This window comes from Molothrus ater, chromosome 12 (genome assembly GCF_012460135.2).
Source record: "Molothrus ater isolate BHLD 08-10-18 breed brown headed cowbird chromosome 12, BPBGC_Mater_1.1, whole genome shotgun sequence".
NCBI lineage: Eukaryota > Metazoa > Chordata > Aves > Passeriformes > Icteridae > Molothrus > Molothrus ater.
Genome location: NC_050489.2, coordinates 19707026 through 19721105, shown reverse-complemented (window position 1 = coordinate 19721105; position 14080 = coordinate 19707026). Strand labels below are relative to the sequence as shown.

General features: G+C 55.0%; 1 protein-coding gene across 4 annotated transcripts in view; it reads right to left on the bottom strand.

Annotated features, from left to right (window-relative positions):
* Nucleotides 1-1486: 1486 nt before the first annotated feature.
* The window catches only part of ZC3H18 (zinc finger CCCH-type containing 18), a 46893-nt gene continuing 34299 nt past the window's right edge, over nucleotides 1487-14080 (bottom strand). For all 4 annotated transcript variants that reach the window (XM_036390137.2, XM_036390138.2, XM_036390139.2 and 1 more), the window contains 8 exons: nucleotides 13612-13713; nucleotides 11312-11455; nucleotides 10170-10322; nucleotides 8039-8193; nucleotides 7320-7516; nucleotides 5609-5705; nucleotides 3512-3608; nucleotides 1487-2293 (listed from right to left, as the gene is read on the bottom strand). In XM_036390137.2, coding sequence (XP_036246030.1) covers nucleotides 2095-2293; nucleotides 3512-3608; nucleotides 5609-5705; nucleotides 7320-7516; nucleotides 8039-8193; nucleotides 10170-10322; nucleotides 11312-11455; nucleotides 13612-13713 — 1144 coding nt within the window. In that variant the 3' untranslated portion in view covers nucleotides 1487-2094. The remainder of the gene's footprint in view (nucleotides 2294-3511; nucleotides 3609-5608; nucleotides 5706-7319; nucleotides 7517-8038; nucleotides 8194-10169; nucleotides 10323-11311; nucleotides 11456-13611; nucleotides 13714-14080) is intronic.

Genomic DNA, 14080 nt, shown 5'->3' with positions numbered 1-14080 from the left:
CACTCACACAGAGCCCTGCACATGCTGTGTAACACACACACTCAGAGCTGTGCCCAAGGCGTGTAACACACACATATAAAACCCTACACATGACATTTAACACACATGAAATGAACTCACGCACCCTCAGAGCTGTGCACGCAGTGTGTAACACACACGTAACATCCCACACATGACATATCACACATGTAATGAACTCACACACACAGAGCTGTGCCCAAGGCGTGTAACACACACATTAAACACACATGAAACCCCACACACCACACGTAACATGCCCCACACACCCCACACTTTCTGCCCTCACCCCCCAACATCCCGCAGCGCCCCCAAACCCCACGTTACCATCAGCCAGGCGTCGAGGGACCACGCCAAAATTTGGGGGGCACGGAGTGGGGGGGGAGCAGGGAACACGGCCGGATTTGGGGAAGGGAACACGGCAAGGTCCGGGGGGACCCTTGGGAAGCGCAGCCCCAGGGATGAGGCGGCCGAGTGGCAGCGCCGCCGCCGCCGCCGCCTTTTTATAGGGCCGGGCAGGTGATGTGCACACACCTGGAAACTCCAGCTCCAGGTTCCTTCCTCCTCCCCGCACAGGGCCGGCACTTCCTTCTGCACTCCACGTGTGCCAGCCGGGAGCGCGGGCGCCTCCGAGCTCCAGAATTTGGGCAGGGAGGCGGGCAGGGGTGTCCCGGTGACACCGGGAGGGGACGGGCATCCCCCAGGCCGTGCCCTGTTGCGTCACCGGCACCGTGAGATCACCATGGCATTCCCGGGCAGAAATCCCAAATTAAGCAACGCTGGGAAGGGCTCGAGGGCTGCCATCAGCCCTCCAGGACGGCCCGATGGGCTGGCCTCCAGCAGCACCAGTGGGATGCTGGTTTCGTGTTGGGGGAAAGGAGCAGGGCTGGAGGATGGGAAATCCCAAGGGGATGGGAAATTCCAGGGGGTGGGAAATCCCAGGGACCCCAAAAATTGTTCTCTGAATGAGAGGGGTCTGGCAGAGGTACCCCAGGTGATGCCCCCCACTAACACTTCACACCAGTAGGATGCTGGTTCCATACTGGGAACAAGGAGCCTGGGAAATCCTCAGGGCCCCCAAACACTGCTCCCTAAATTAGGGGGATTTATCAGAGACCCCCCAGTGATGCCAGGCAGGGCAGAAGCTGCAGAATCCCCCAGTTACACACCAGTAATATACTGGCTTCACAGTGGGCATGTGAAACCATCTGCTCCCCCAGGAAACAGAGCAGCTTTTCCAGCTCCACGGAGCTGCTCATGACCCAAAAAACCCCAAAATGAGGGGTACAGACCCCCCCCCTCCCCACCCCAAGGTAAGGGAGATGCAGAGAAAAGCAGGAAACGGTAAAATTGGTTATCAAAATATTTTATTTCAGGGAGATCCCTCCAAAAAAAAAAAAAAAAAAAAAAAAAAAGAAAAAAAAAGAAAAAAAAAAAAAGAAAAAAAAAACCAAAAAAAAAAAAAAAAAGGAAAAACCAAAGGAAGAAGGACCCTCCTGGCAGACGGACACCCACAACACCTGCAGGGCTCCTGGGAAATCAACTGAACCGATCCCCTGCTCCAAAGAAACGACAGGGCACTCCCGAGGGGCGGAGGCAGGAATAGATATATTTATATTTTTCCTGGGGGAGGAGGGGTGCTGCCAGCAGTTCACAGCAGTTTTCGGCTCTCTCGGCACACGGGACTAGAACTGCATTGCTGAAGACACTCAACACACAGCAGGGCTAACTAGGAGAATACAACTGGAGGCTAGCAAAGAGGAGAGGGGACACAGGAGAGCTGGGAGCACCCGCGGGGCTGGAGTCCTCTGTGCACAATTTACAGGGCCCCGGAGCCCTCCCGGAGCCGCTCGTCGGGCAAAAACTTCCTTAATTTCTTTGTTGTGTGTGTGTGTGTGTGTTGTATGTGTGTGTGGTGCATGTGTGTGTGTGTGTGGGTTTTACGTTTGTTTTTTTGTTTTATTTTTTTAAAAAGAACCGCGCGGCCAAAACGAAGACGAGGAACTGCAAAATCCCAAAGCGGCCGCTTCTGCCTCTCTTTATAAAAACCTCAGCAGTCACTGGGGGCACAGCCCACTATACTTTGCCCGGGATCTTGGCCCGTTTGCGGGCGATGGCGTCCTCCACGGCCTTGAGCTGCTTCAGGAGCTCCTCCCTGCGGGACAGGGTGCTGGATTTGCTGCCCTTGGCAGCCCCAGGGCCCGGCTCCGAGCCCTTGCCCGGCACGCTGGTGACTTTGCTGGAGCTCTTGGACTGAGGGGACAGCTGGCGTTTCCTGCAGGGACAGAGGAGGGGCAGTGAGAGGAGCTGGGAATGTCCCAAAGGCTCGGAGGGAATCCGAGAGGGGATCGTGCACTGAGCGCTGCTGGCCACACTAAAATCACAGTTTTTAAGGTCCTTTCTCACATAAATTTCATCTCTTTCAGAGATGAAAAGTGCACTGAGCCCCACTGGTCCCATTGGTTTCTAAGGTTCTTACCCACACAAATTTAATTTCTTTTCACAGGCAGGGACACCTTTCATTACCTCAGGTGGCTCCAGCCTGGCCTTGGGCACTGCCAGGGATCCAGGGGCAGCCCCAGCTTCTCTGGGCATCCAGTGCCAGAGCTTCCCCACCTTCACAGGGAAGGATTTCTCCCTCGTTTCTGAGCTGAACTAAAATAACAGGAAGAGCCACATCTAACACATGGCTCCAGGAGCAGGTGGGAGAAAAGAGGTTGGAGACAGGAGGAAACCTTGGGTTGAAAACTGGCTTAAACAGTAAAAAACCAGATTATTACATGGGGATTCCCGAATTCCCAGGATTAAACTCAGTGCCAGCTCGTGGCTGCAGTGAGCAGCTCCCTGTGACACCCACAGGGGAGAGCAGCCCTGGAGCATCCCCTCAATCCCAAATCCTTCACCCCTTCCCTGTGATGTTGCCCCAGAGATCTTTGGAGAGGATCCCCGACCCTTGAGCCCCCTGAGCCACAAATCCAACACTGCACTGGGACATTCCCAGCACTGCAGCAGGCACAGCCTGCCAGGAATTTGGCGGAGCTGCATGGAAGGTGCAAAGCCAGGGCTGTCACTGCTCTGTGCCATGCAGGGGACACAGCCACAGCAGCAAGGGGGGCAGCTGAGGGTGTGCCAGGCTGGGAGAAGGGGAATGAGGCACCAGGTGCCAGGAGGAGCTGGCCAGGGGCAAGGGGTTGCACTCTGGTGCTCTTAAACACTGTTTTAATGAGCTGCAGAGGCACTGGCTGAGCTCACTGCTGACCCACTTGGCTCCTGGTGCTCCTGCTCTTCTCCCAGCTGGAATGGCCCAGCTGGAGGCTCTGCACAAGCCCTGGCACCCCTGGCAGCAGCCCAGGCAGCTCCGTGTCCTTCCTGGCGCTGTGCCCCATGGCAACTGCTGGCCTGGGACAGCCTGGGACAGCCTGGGACAGCCCTGCAGGAGCAGGGCTGCAGGCCCTGGAGGGCTGTGGGGCCCAGCAGAAGCAGCAGCACTCACCTGTCTGCCTGTGCAGGGGAAGGTTTTGGGTTCTGGCCCCGCTGCCGCTCCTGTTTGGGGGACGAGAGTCTCCCGGTCGCCTTCCTATCGCGAGAGCCTGGGGGAGAGCACAAGGACATTCCTTCATTTTCCTGCTTGGCACCAAGGCACAGGCCACCCCCTGCCTGCACTGACTGAGCACACCGTGCCAAAACAGATGCCAAAACCAATGCCAAGTCCAGCAGCAGCTGGAAAAGCCTCACTGTGTGCCCCCTGCACCTCTGGGGGAGCAGAGAAGCCAGGCAGGGCTGTGCGCTGCAGTCACCTGTACACACCACCTTCCACCAGCCCTTCCTCACCCTCCAGCTGCTGGAGTGAGGCTCTTCCATGGCATTTTGTGCCTGCAGAGCTGCTGGCTCTGCCCTGGCGGGTCACAGGGTGTAGTGGCTCCAGCAGTGACAGGTGAGGGCAGCTCTGCTGCTTTCAGAGCCAGCAGCACCCCCGTGTTTGTGCAGCACGGCTCAGCTGCAGGCCCTGCCCCAACAGAGCTGCCCTGGGCACTCAGGGATGCTGGGGAGCAACTGGGTTACCCCAGGAACAGAGAGGGAATTCCTCCTGCAAGGCAGCCTGTGGAGCTGCTGCCCTGCTCTGACCTCAGGCAGCAAAGGTGCCCAGTCCCCCGTGGCAGCAGCCCCTGTGTGTGCCAGGGCATCCCTCTGCTCCTGGGGATGGACACTGGGACAGCCTCAGGTGACAGAGCAGGTGACAGAGCAGGTGACACACTCAGCCACCACCACTGAGCAGTCTGGTGCTGAGATGCCAAGGGCTCAGTCCCAACTCAGCCAAAGGCACCTTTGGGATTTGGGGCTCCGTGGCTGGGACTCCCCATCCCTGGAAGTGTCCAAGGCCAGGCTGGATGGGGTTCAGAGCAACCTGGGGTAGTGGAAGGTGTCCCTGGTCTTTGGTCCCTTGCAGCCCAAATTAATCTGTGCTGCAGCTCAAAAATTGCTTTTTAACAAAAAGCAGAGGATGGCACCAATGCTGCTCCAGAACAGGTCCTGGCCTGGCCCTGTCACTCGTGTGTGAACCAGACCCCAGTGAACTTCAACCTGGGGCAGTCCCTTGCAGGCTGCCCTTGCAGGAGGTGAATGTTGCAGGTTATTACACAGACCTTGTGCTGGCTGGCACCCAGAGTCAACAAGATCCACCTACAGCTGAGCCACCAGGGAAAACAACATCACGTGGCAGCTCCGACGTCACCCGCAGCCACCTCTGGCTGCCAACTCCCCCCAGCCCCTGTGCCTCTTGGCAGCCACAGCCAAGGCTGCAGGGTGGCACCGAGGGCCCTGTCTGTGCCTGCCAGCTCTCTTTCCCGAGCTGTTCCTGCTGCTGGGCAGGATTGAGGCCCAGGAGAACCCTTGGAAAGCCCAGGTCTTTCTAAACATCCAGGGCAGAGCGGGTTGTGTCACCCCGAGGTGGGGCAATCAGCTCCTGTCCCAGGCTGGCTGATGCAGGCAGGGATTGATTGCATCCCTCCCTCCCTCCCTCCCTCCAGCCCAGCCTTTCGAAGCACCAGCCTGGCTGGCAGGGACAGCTCCCCCTGGAAAACTCCGGGATGCACCAAAGGAAACTCCTGTGACTCACAATCCTGGAGTGGCTGGCATTTGGAAGTGATTTTCAGGATCATCCAACCCAACCTTCAGCCCAGCACCACCACTAACCCTGTCCCCAGTGCCACATCCACACATTTATGGAACACTTCCAGGGATGGGGACTTCCTCCTGACAGTCTGTTCCTTTCTGGGAAAAAAAAAATCTCCTCATTTCCAACCTAAACCTGATTTCCACAGCCACATCCAAGACCAGCAAGAGTGAGCAGGAGGCCGTGGGGTGGATGTGGAGGTGAGAACTCAGAGTCTTCAAAGCCAAGGGGCTGTTTTTTGGTCAGGATTTACAGTGGAGTCAGTGTGGCCAGGCTGGCACTGGCCTGCCCAGGGCCTCAGCTCTGCTGTGTTTTTGCAGCAGGATGGTCAAAGCCCCCCTTTATCTGGTGGCAATCCCACTCTGAGGTTTTGGGATGACTGCAGTGGATCTTTCCAGCTGCTGGAGGATGCCTCACCTCTGTCAGGTGACAGGTTGGCCCGTTTGGCTGGAGGAGAGGTCGGCCTCTCTTTGTCTGCTGGCTCGTATCTCTTCCTGCTTCCTTTGTCAGCTGCCTGCAGTGGAATTAAAACAATGGAGCTGAGCAGCCACTTCCCTCTGCACAGGGAAACAGGCACAGCCATTCCCTGGCTCCTGCAAACACCTTTCCCAATAAACTCTGCACACACCAGTCCCAGCCATCCCTGAATCCACCTAATTCCCAACCACCAGGAGCCAACATCAACACCCCCCTGCACTGGGATTAAGGCTGTATTAATTTCAGAACAGGAACAGGAAAACAGCAGCTTTTTGGGATGGTTTTTTCCCCAGCAGCACCAAGGATAGCAGATGTGAAGGAGGCATGTGGAGCCGTGCCTTTTCCAGGCTGTCATGTGTCACTGCACACTCCTCCCTCCCTCTGGAGCAGCTTCCTGCCTCTGATAAAGCCTCCTCACGTCAGAGCACAGGGAAGTAGAGAAATCTGCAGCCTCAGACTGCGCCGGGGAATTTGGGCTGGCAGAGCAAAATATCAAAAACAGGAACCTGCCCACGTGATGGGGCCAACACCCTGCCCCAGCAGCAAACCCCACGAGGAACAACTCCCCCACACGGGCTGGGATCTGTGCCCAGGGCTCTGAGCAGGGCACTGGGATCAGAGGGGAGGGCAACAGCCAGGGGGGCACCCCAGGAGCTCAGCTGCACCTTCTCCCCCTGCACTCTGTTCCCAGCCTGCTCTGGGCTGGCACAGGAAGAGCTCCCAGAGCATCTCCCAGGGGAAAGGCCCCGGGACCTTCGAGCAAGCGGGGAAGAGCCTGGAAGCTGCAGCAGGAATGTGCCCCAGGGAAGCCGCCAACACAGCCCCAAAGTGAAGCCAGCACAGGGTGTGTGCTGCCAGACTGGTTCTGTGTGCTGCCCTCCAAGCCAGCCCCAGACCTTCCTGGCTGAGCTCATCCCAACAGTGCTGAGCCTGGAGCTGGGATCCATCCCCTCCCTCTCACTGGGATCCATCACCTCCCTCTCACTGGGATCCATCCCCTCCCTCTCACTGGGATCCATCCTCTCCTGCCTGCTGGGATCCATCCCCTCCCTCCTGCTGGGATCCATCCTCTCCTGCCTGCTGGGATCCATCCCCTCCCTCTCACTGGGATCCATCACCTCCCTCCCGCTGGGATCCATCCCCTCCCTCCTGCTGGGATCCATCCCCTCCCTCTCACTGGGATCCATCCCCTCCCTCTCACTGGGATCCATCCCCTGCCTCCCGCTGGGATCCATCCCCTCCCTCCTGCTGGGATCCATCCCCTGCCTCTCACTGGGATCCATCCTCTCCTGCCTGCTGGGATCCATCCCCTGCCTCTCACTGGGATCCATCCCCTGCCTCCCACTGGGATCCATCCCCTCTCTCCTCCAGGATCCATCCCCACCCCTCCTGCAGGATCCATCCCCTCCTCCCTACTGCAGGATCCATCCCCTCCCTCCTGCAGGATCCATCCCCTCTCTCCTCCAGGATCCATCCCCTCCCTCCTGCAGGATCCATCCCCTCTGGCCCCAGGAAGTGGCACATCTAACACACGGCTCCAGGAGCAAGTGGGAGAAAAGAGGTTGGAGGCAGGAGGAAGCCTTGGGTTGAAAACTGGCTTAAACAGTCAAAACCCAGCAGGGAATGCCAGCCCCCAGGGACTCATTCCCACCTTGTTCAGGAGCGTCAGTTTGATCTCCTTGTGCCCGCTGAAGCTGCCCTGCTGTGCCTGGGGGGCCGAGGGCTGCTGGCCCTGGGGCAGCTGCTGGGATTTGCTTCCCGGGGTGGGCTTGGCTGATTTCAGGAGCTGAGCGGGCACATCTCGTTTCCTCTTCTCCTCTTTAGCACTGTCTTCCTTTTTTGACTTTCCTGTTGAAAGCAGAGAGCACAGGTGGTGACTTGGGAATGACTCCTGTTGCCTGCCTCCCCTTTTGGACAAGAGGATGCTGCTCCAGGGATGGAAAAAGCCCACAGCAGTTATCTCAGCTCATGGACACGAGGTTAAGGGATTCAGGAAACCAGCATTTCCACAGAGAGCAACAGAAAAGACAAAGAACAAAAAGCTTTTGCCACAGACTCTGCCATGGTCTGGAAGGAGCAGAGGAAGAGCAAAGTGATACTGGAGCTGTCCAGATTTACATCACCTTCCAAGGGTGAAGGAGAATGGGGTGAGGCAGAACTGCCAGGCAGGAAAAGAGATGAGACAACCAGAGGCACAGGGATGGAAGGATGTGGATGCAAATTTGCTCCACAGTAGCCTCCCCTCTCCACAGGACCTCTGCTCAAGATTTTCCCCGAGCCCACAATATTCCCAGGGAAGGATCCCTGCTCCTCCCTCCCTCTCCAAAGCCTCCCCAGAGGGATGCACCCCCAGCAGAGCAGGAGCTGTACCTTTCTTCTGCTGGGCCGGGGTGGGGGAGCGGGAGCTGGCCGAGGACACGGGGCTGGCCAGGTCTGCGTACATGTCCTCGGAGTCGGCGCTGCGCACGGAGCTGCTGCTGGACGAGGCACTGGACACGGAGGAGACGCTGCTCACGCTCAGGGACCTGCCAAGAGCCACAGCTCAGCACACCCAGGAAGGCAACAAGGCCTTTCTGCATTTCCCTGGATGTTGGGAAGCTCGGCAGGGAATGATGCACAAAGGCCGTGTGTCCTGGGGTGCTGCTGTATGAAAAATCTCAAAGCTGTGGGGTGCAGGCCTAGAAAGTAATGATTATTTATAGCCAGGATTAAGGCAATGAGTAAACAGGTCACTGTTTGCCCAGGAAAACAGGGAGTGAAAGCAGGGAGTGCACTGGCACATCCAGGTCAGTGTTACAGCTCAGGGCAAGGGTTCCCTGGCAGGGTTTCTGCTGCTGGCACACATCCACTGTCACGACTGATACCTCCAAGATGGAAATCTCCCAGCAGGGCCTATCCCAGGAAGTGTTTAAGCCAAGCTGGACAGGGTTGGAACAATATAGTCTAGTGGAAGGTGGCAGAGAGTTGGACTGGATGAGCTTTAAGCTCCTCTCCAAGCCAAACCATCCCACTCCATGAATATTCAGGCAGCCTCTCCAGCCTGTTCCACGGGCCACACCACCCTGCTCTGCCAGCAAGGCCCAGGCTCCCTGCCTGGAAGCTGCATTGGGATGACTGAAGGGACTGTGGCAGCTCCAGCACAGACCAACCCTCTGCAGCCTCTGCCCCCTGGCACCAGGAGCTGAGTTCTGAGAGGTCTCATGGGTTGTTCCAACGGTGCCAGGATGAGCCAGGAACTCCTCCAGGCCACCAGGCTGGCCTGGTGTGGGCACACAGTGCATCTGCCACGTTTCCCCCTTCCCACAGGAGCAGCACAGGCAGCCCCAGTGTGCTCCCATTTCCCATGCATGCCCTGGTGCTCTCTGAAGCTCTTGCATCACCCCAGGCTGAGCTGATGAACATGACAAGCGCGGAGTAAACAAGGCGGGATTTCTGTAAAATAACGCGGACGTTGAACCCCGGAGTTCCACAGAGTTCACTGATGGGAATTTGCAGTGCTCAGAGCCAAATCCTGCTCCAGTCACTGGTTTTACACCACAGGACTACTCTTACACCCGTATGCCAGGCAAGTGTTGGGTTTCAAGGCTCTGCCTGTGAGGACCCAGGGAATCCTCTGTGTGAGGAGATGAAAAAATCCAAAGGAATGACTCGAGAGTGGTTTGTTTTTCCTTGCTGGAAGGAATTTGTTGTTTACACATCCCACAGACTAAGAGACTTGGAACTGTTCACTTGGGGCTAAACACAAAAGGAACTGGACCTGTGACTTTGCCGGCAAAGGGAAAATACCATTAGCTGGGCCTTTTAGGGATTTTCTGACCTACCTCTCTTGACAGGCCAAGCATCTCCCCTAAGGACAGGAACCAGAGGTAGGAGAGGCTCAGGAGAGCCAAGCTCCATAGCCTGAAACTGTTCATTTGGAGTTTAATTAGGATGTGGGATCACCCTGGCCAGAAGGAGTTGTTCTGGTCACCGTTTAGCTTAAATGGGTACTTGGACACACATGACAGGATTATTTCCTTGAATAAACCACAAGGGAAATATCAGAGAATCATAGAATGGTTTGGGCTGCAAGGGACCTTAAAGATCACCCAGCTCCAACCCCAACACCTCCCAAAGGAGCAGGTTGCTCCAAGTCCTGCCCAAATTGGCCTTGGACACTTGCAGGGATGGGGCAGCCACAGCTTCTCTGGGCACCCTGAGCCAGTGCTTCCCCAGCCTCACAAGGAAGCATTTTTCCCAAATATCCCATTGAAATATCCCTTCTATCAGTTTAAGGCCATTATCTCTTGCTCTATCACTCCATGCCCTCTCCAACACTGTATTCCCACCACAATTCAGGACTTGGGATCTGTGACACAAACCCAACCTTGTCCCACCCCCCAGGCACCTGCAGCTGGTGCTGCTGGAGCTACAGAGAGCTTCCACTGCAAGAAACCAAACCTGTGACCAACAGCCACAGTCTCTGCTGTTAAATAAAGGTCACAAAGGCTCAGGGCTGTACCTGGATTTCCTTGAGCCAGAGGGAGAGTGGGAGACTGAGGCAGAGGATGATCTGGAATGAGATCTGGAGAGAGACCGGGACAAGGACCTCGATCGGGAGCTGGAGCCGCTGTAGCTGCTGGCACTGCCACTGATGCTGCCACTGATGGTCCTCCTGCAAGGCAGCAAACCCCCCTCCCACAATGAGAATTGTAATGGCAAAGGCAGAGAGGGGAGGAAAACCCCAAGAGAAAAGCAGAGATTTGCTCAGCACCCTCTGACTGACACCCAGCCCTCCCTGAGGGGCCATCGGCCCCTTGCACCACTTCTCCCAGTCTGTGTGCTGGGAATGATGTTGTGTGGTGGGAATATCCCTGGGAATGATGTTGTGTGGTGGGGATATCCCTGGGAATGATGTTGTGTGGTGGGGAATAACCCTGGGAATGATGTTGTGTGGTGGGGAACAATCCTGGGAATGATGTTCTGTGGTGGGGAATATCCCTGGGAATGATGTTGTGTGGTGGGGATATCCCTGGGAATGATGTTGTGTGGTGGGGATATCCCTGGGAATGATGTTCTGTGGTGGGGAACAATCCTGGGAATGATGTTGTGTGGTGGGGATATCCCTGGGAATGATGTTGTGTGGTGGGGAACAATCCTGGGAATGATGTTGTGTGGTGGGGATATCCCTGGGAATGATGTTCTGTGGTGGGGATATCCCTGGGAATGATGTTCTGTGGTGGGGATATCCCTGGGAATGATGATGTGTGGTGGGGAATATCCTTGTGGTCAGTGTGGGTCAGCTGCTGACCCTCCATCATGTCACATCTCTGTGACATCCCACCTTCCTTTTTCCCCACTCTGCCACCTCCACAAGCAGCAGCTCTCAAAAATGCCTTTTTCCCCACTCCCACCCTGATTTTGTCACATTTCCTGTATTCCACCCACTCCATCCTCCCCCCAGCCTCCACGGGCAGGAGCCACTCAAGGTAAATCAGGACCATCCCAGCCCAGCTCTCTTCCCCTTCTCCCCCTGCCCCAGAGATGGGTTTCTCCCTGAGCACTGGCACTCTGGGATTTGCTGGATCTCCCAGGAGACAGAAAGCTGGGATTTGCTGGATCTGCCATGAGATCAAGGCTCACTCCACCCCCTCTATCTCTCACCTCCTGGGTGGAGTCCTTGTCTGACGTTCCTTCCTCCTGGCTTCCCGATTATCCCCTGCCTTGGCTGCCTCCGGGGCTGCTGCTGTAATTTTTGTGAGTGGCTGAGGGACTGGGAGGGCAGTGAGTTTCTTCACAGATTTCTCCCTGGAAAAATGACAATTTTCAGGTGTGTGATCCCAGGGGGTGGGCACAGAGCACTGATGTCCTCAGAAATTATGTGCTCTGGTTTGTTGTTGTTTAATATTTTAGAGATTACAGAATCCTGGAATGGTTTGGGCTGGAAGGGACCTTAAAAATCATCCCCACTCTATTTCATGGGACACCTTCCACTATCCCAGTTTACTCCAAACCCCATCCAACCTGGCCCTGATGTGATTCCTAAAGCTACAAACACTTGGCTGCTTCACCAAAACACAAACACCATGGATTTCCCTAAAGGGATTTGTTCCCCATATGCTCAATCAATTCATCTTTTCAGAGACAAATTACTGTACAACAGCCAATTCTGGAGATATTTGACTTGTAAATTAACTCCTGAAGCAGACTGGGTGGAAATGTTGTTTCTCATCCATTTAATTCCATCATTTTTATCCCAGACACTTACACCTGCTAAAAATCTGCCAGTCAGGCTTCGGAATGAAATGTGCACAGTTAATGCAAAAATTCTCTTTTTAACTCCAGCACACAGATCAGGAGGGTGCAAAACAGCCTGTGTGTGCCTGGATCTGTCCCTTGGCTTCTGTTCCCTGGGGAAAACTGATGGGAGCACCACCAAAGTGTTACCCACCACCTAGTGCAGGAGATGGGAATGGCTCTGGCTCCTCAGGGCTCAGAGCACTCCAACCTCTGCTCTGGCGGCTGGACACTGCTCCAAGTATGATCCTGGAATGCTCTGGGCTGGAAACACCTTGAAGATCATATTCCACCCCCTGCCATGGGTAGGACACCTCCCACTGTCCCAGGCTGCTCCAAACCCAAATGTCCAGCCTGGCCTTGGGCACTGCCAGGGATCCAGGGGCAGCCACAGCTGCTCTGGGCACCTGTGCCAGGGCCTGCCCACCCTGCCAGGGAAGGATTTCTCCCTGATATCCCATCCATCCCTGCCCTCTGGCAGTGGGAAGCCATTCCCTGTGTCCTGCCCCTCCATCCCTTGCCCACAGCCCCCTCAGGCCCTGGAGCATCCCAGCACTGATTCCACATCCATTAACTGGGGAGGAGATGCTGCCTGCACTCACACACTGGCAATTCCTCCTCCTGCTAAGCTCAGTATCTGCATTTATCCCCTCAGAACACAGGACTAAGCCCATGGCACTTGGTTAGCCAGTGACAATAATCCCTGTGCTGGGATAGGTTGCCCTGGTGTCACCAAACCAGCACTGCCAGGAGCACTGGGAGGGAGCAGAGGGCCTGGGAGGGCTGAGCCCCAAGTGGAGGGGGAAAAACCCCAAAAGGCAGGATAACAGGGGACAAGAATTGTGGCAAAGGGGATTGTCCTAAATTCTGGAGAATTCAGGGGGATTCCCATGGTGTCATTCATTTGCAGGTCAGCTTGGAAGAGGTGACATCACTACGGTGTTGTGTCACCCTCCAACGTCCCCGTAATTTGCGACTGCAGCGTTTGTGAAATAGCAATTTCAGGAATTTAAAAGAGCAGCAGGGCTGCCAGAACGTGCCAAACCCAGCTGCAGAGAGCTCCAGCCCTGTTTTCATCTGTCTCCTGTGTGAAAAGTTGATGAGGTTGAACCATTTCTTTATTCTGAGGCTGTGGATTAACCAAAGCCACAGAAGAGGAAGGAATTCAAACTTTTTTATAGCTCCTATTATGTACATTTAGATTATACAAATATATCTGCACACAGAGAATGTTCCAGCAGTAAAGCAAGTGTTTAAACATTTCTACATAGGTAAGGATATTTAAAGATACTTGTACAGTTTAACTTGGATTTAATAAGTGTAAGTGTTATTATTTTATTAAATTTGCCAAGCTAAAAACTCTTCAATAAAGGCTGTATTTTACATCTTTTATTTCTTTTTCAAACTCAAAGAGTTTTAAGATCTGGTTTGGATGGGAAGGGACCTCAAAGATCCCGTTCCACTCCCTGCCATGGGACACCTTCCACTAGCCCAGGCTGCTCCAAGTCCCATCCAGCCTTGGACACTTCCAGGGATCCAGGGCCTCCCCACTCTGACAGCAACAATTCCTCCCCAATATTCCATCTAATCCTGCATTCCTTCCTTAAGGCCCCTCAAGAGCAGAGGGGCTTGTCTGGACTCTCACCCAGAGGAATGTGGGTGCTTACCCTTTCCCAGGAGGTGGCAATAATTCCCCTTTAGCCTTGGCCAGTGGCTTGTGAGGAGATGGTGTTGGAGAAGGAGAGGGAGAAGATGAGAAGGACCTTGACCTGGAAAGGAAGGAGACATCACTCAGCTCAGGCCCTGGGATTGCAGGAGCTGTTCCTGGCTCTCAGGGCATTCAGCCACCACTGCCCCCTCTCCAGGAACCTTCCTGAGCTTCTCCTGGCTTTATATTTGGACTCTGTGCATCAAAACTTAACTTCTGTCACCAGACAGTGGGAAAGTAGGAAACAGAAGGAAAAATAAGATCAGCTAGAAGAGAGGCAGTGCAGGTATTCCACAGCAATACCTGAGGCTGTCTCCATCCTCTCTATTCTCTCCTCAGGGAGATTACATAAGAAAATAACCAGGATTTTCAGTTGTATGTTCATCACTTTTTGTCCTGTAATTCCTAGAGCAGTTCATCCTTTAAAC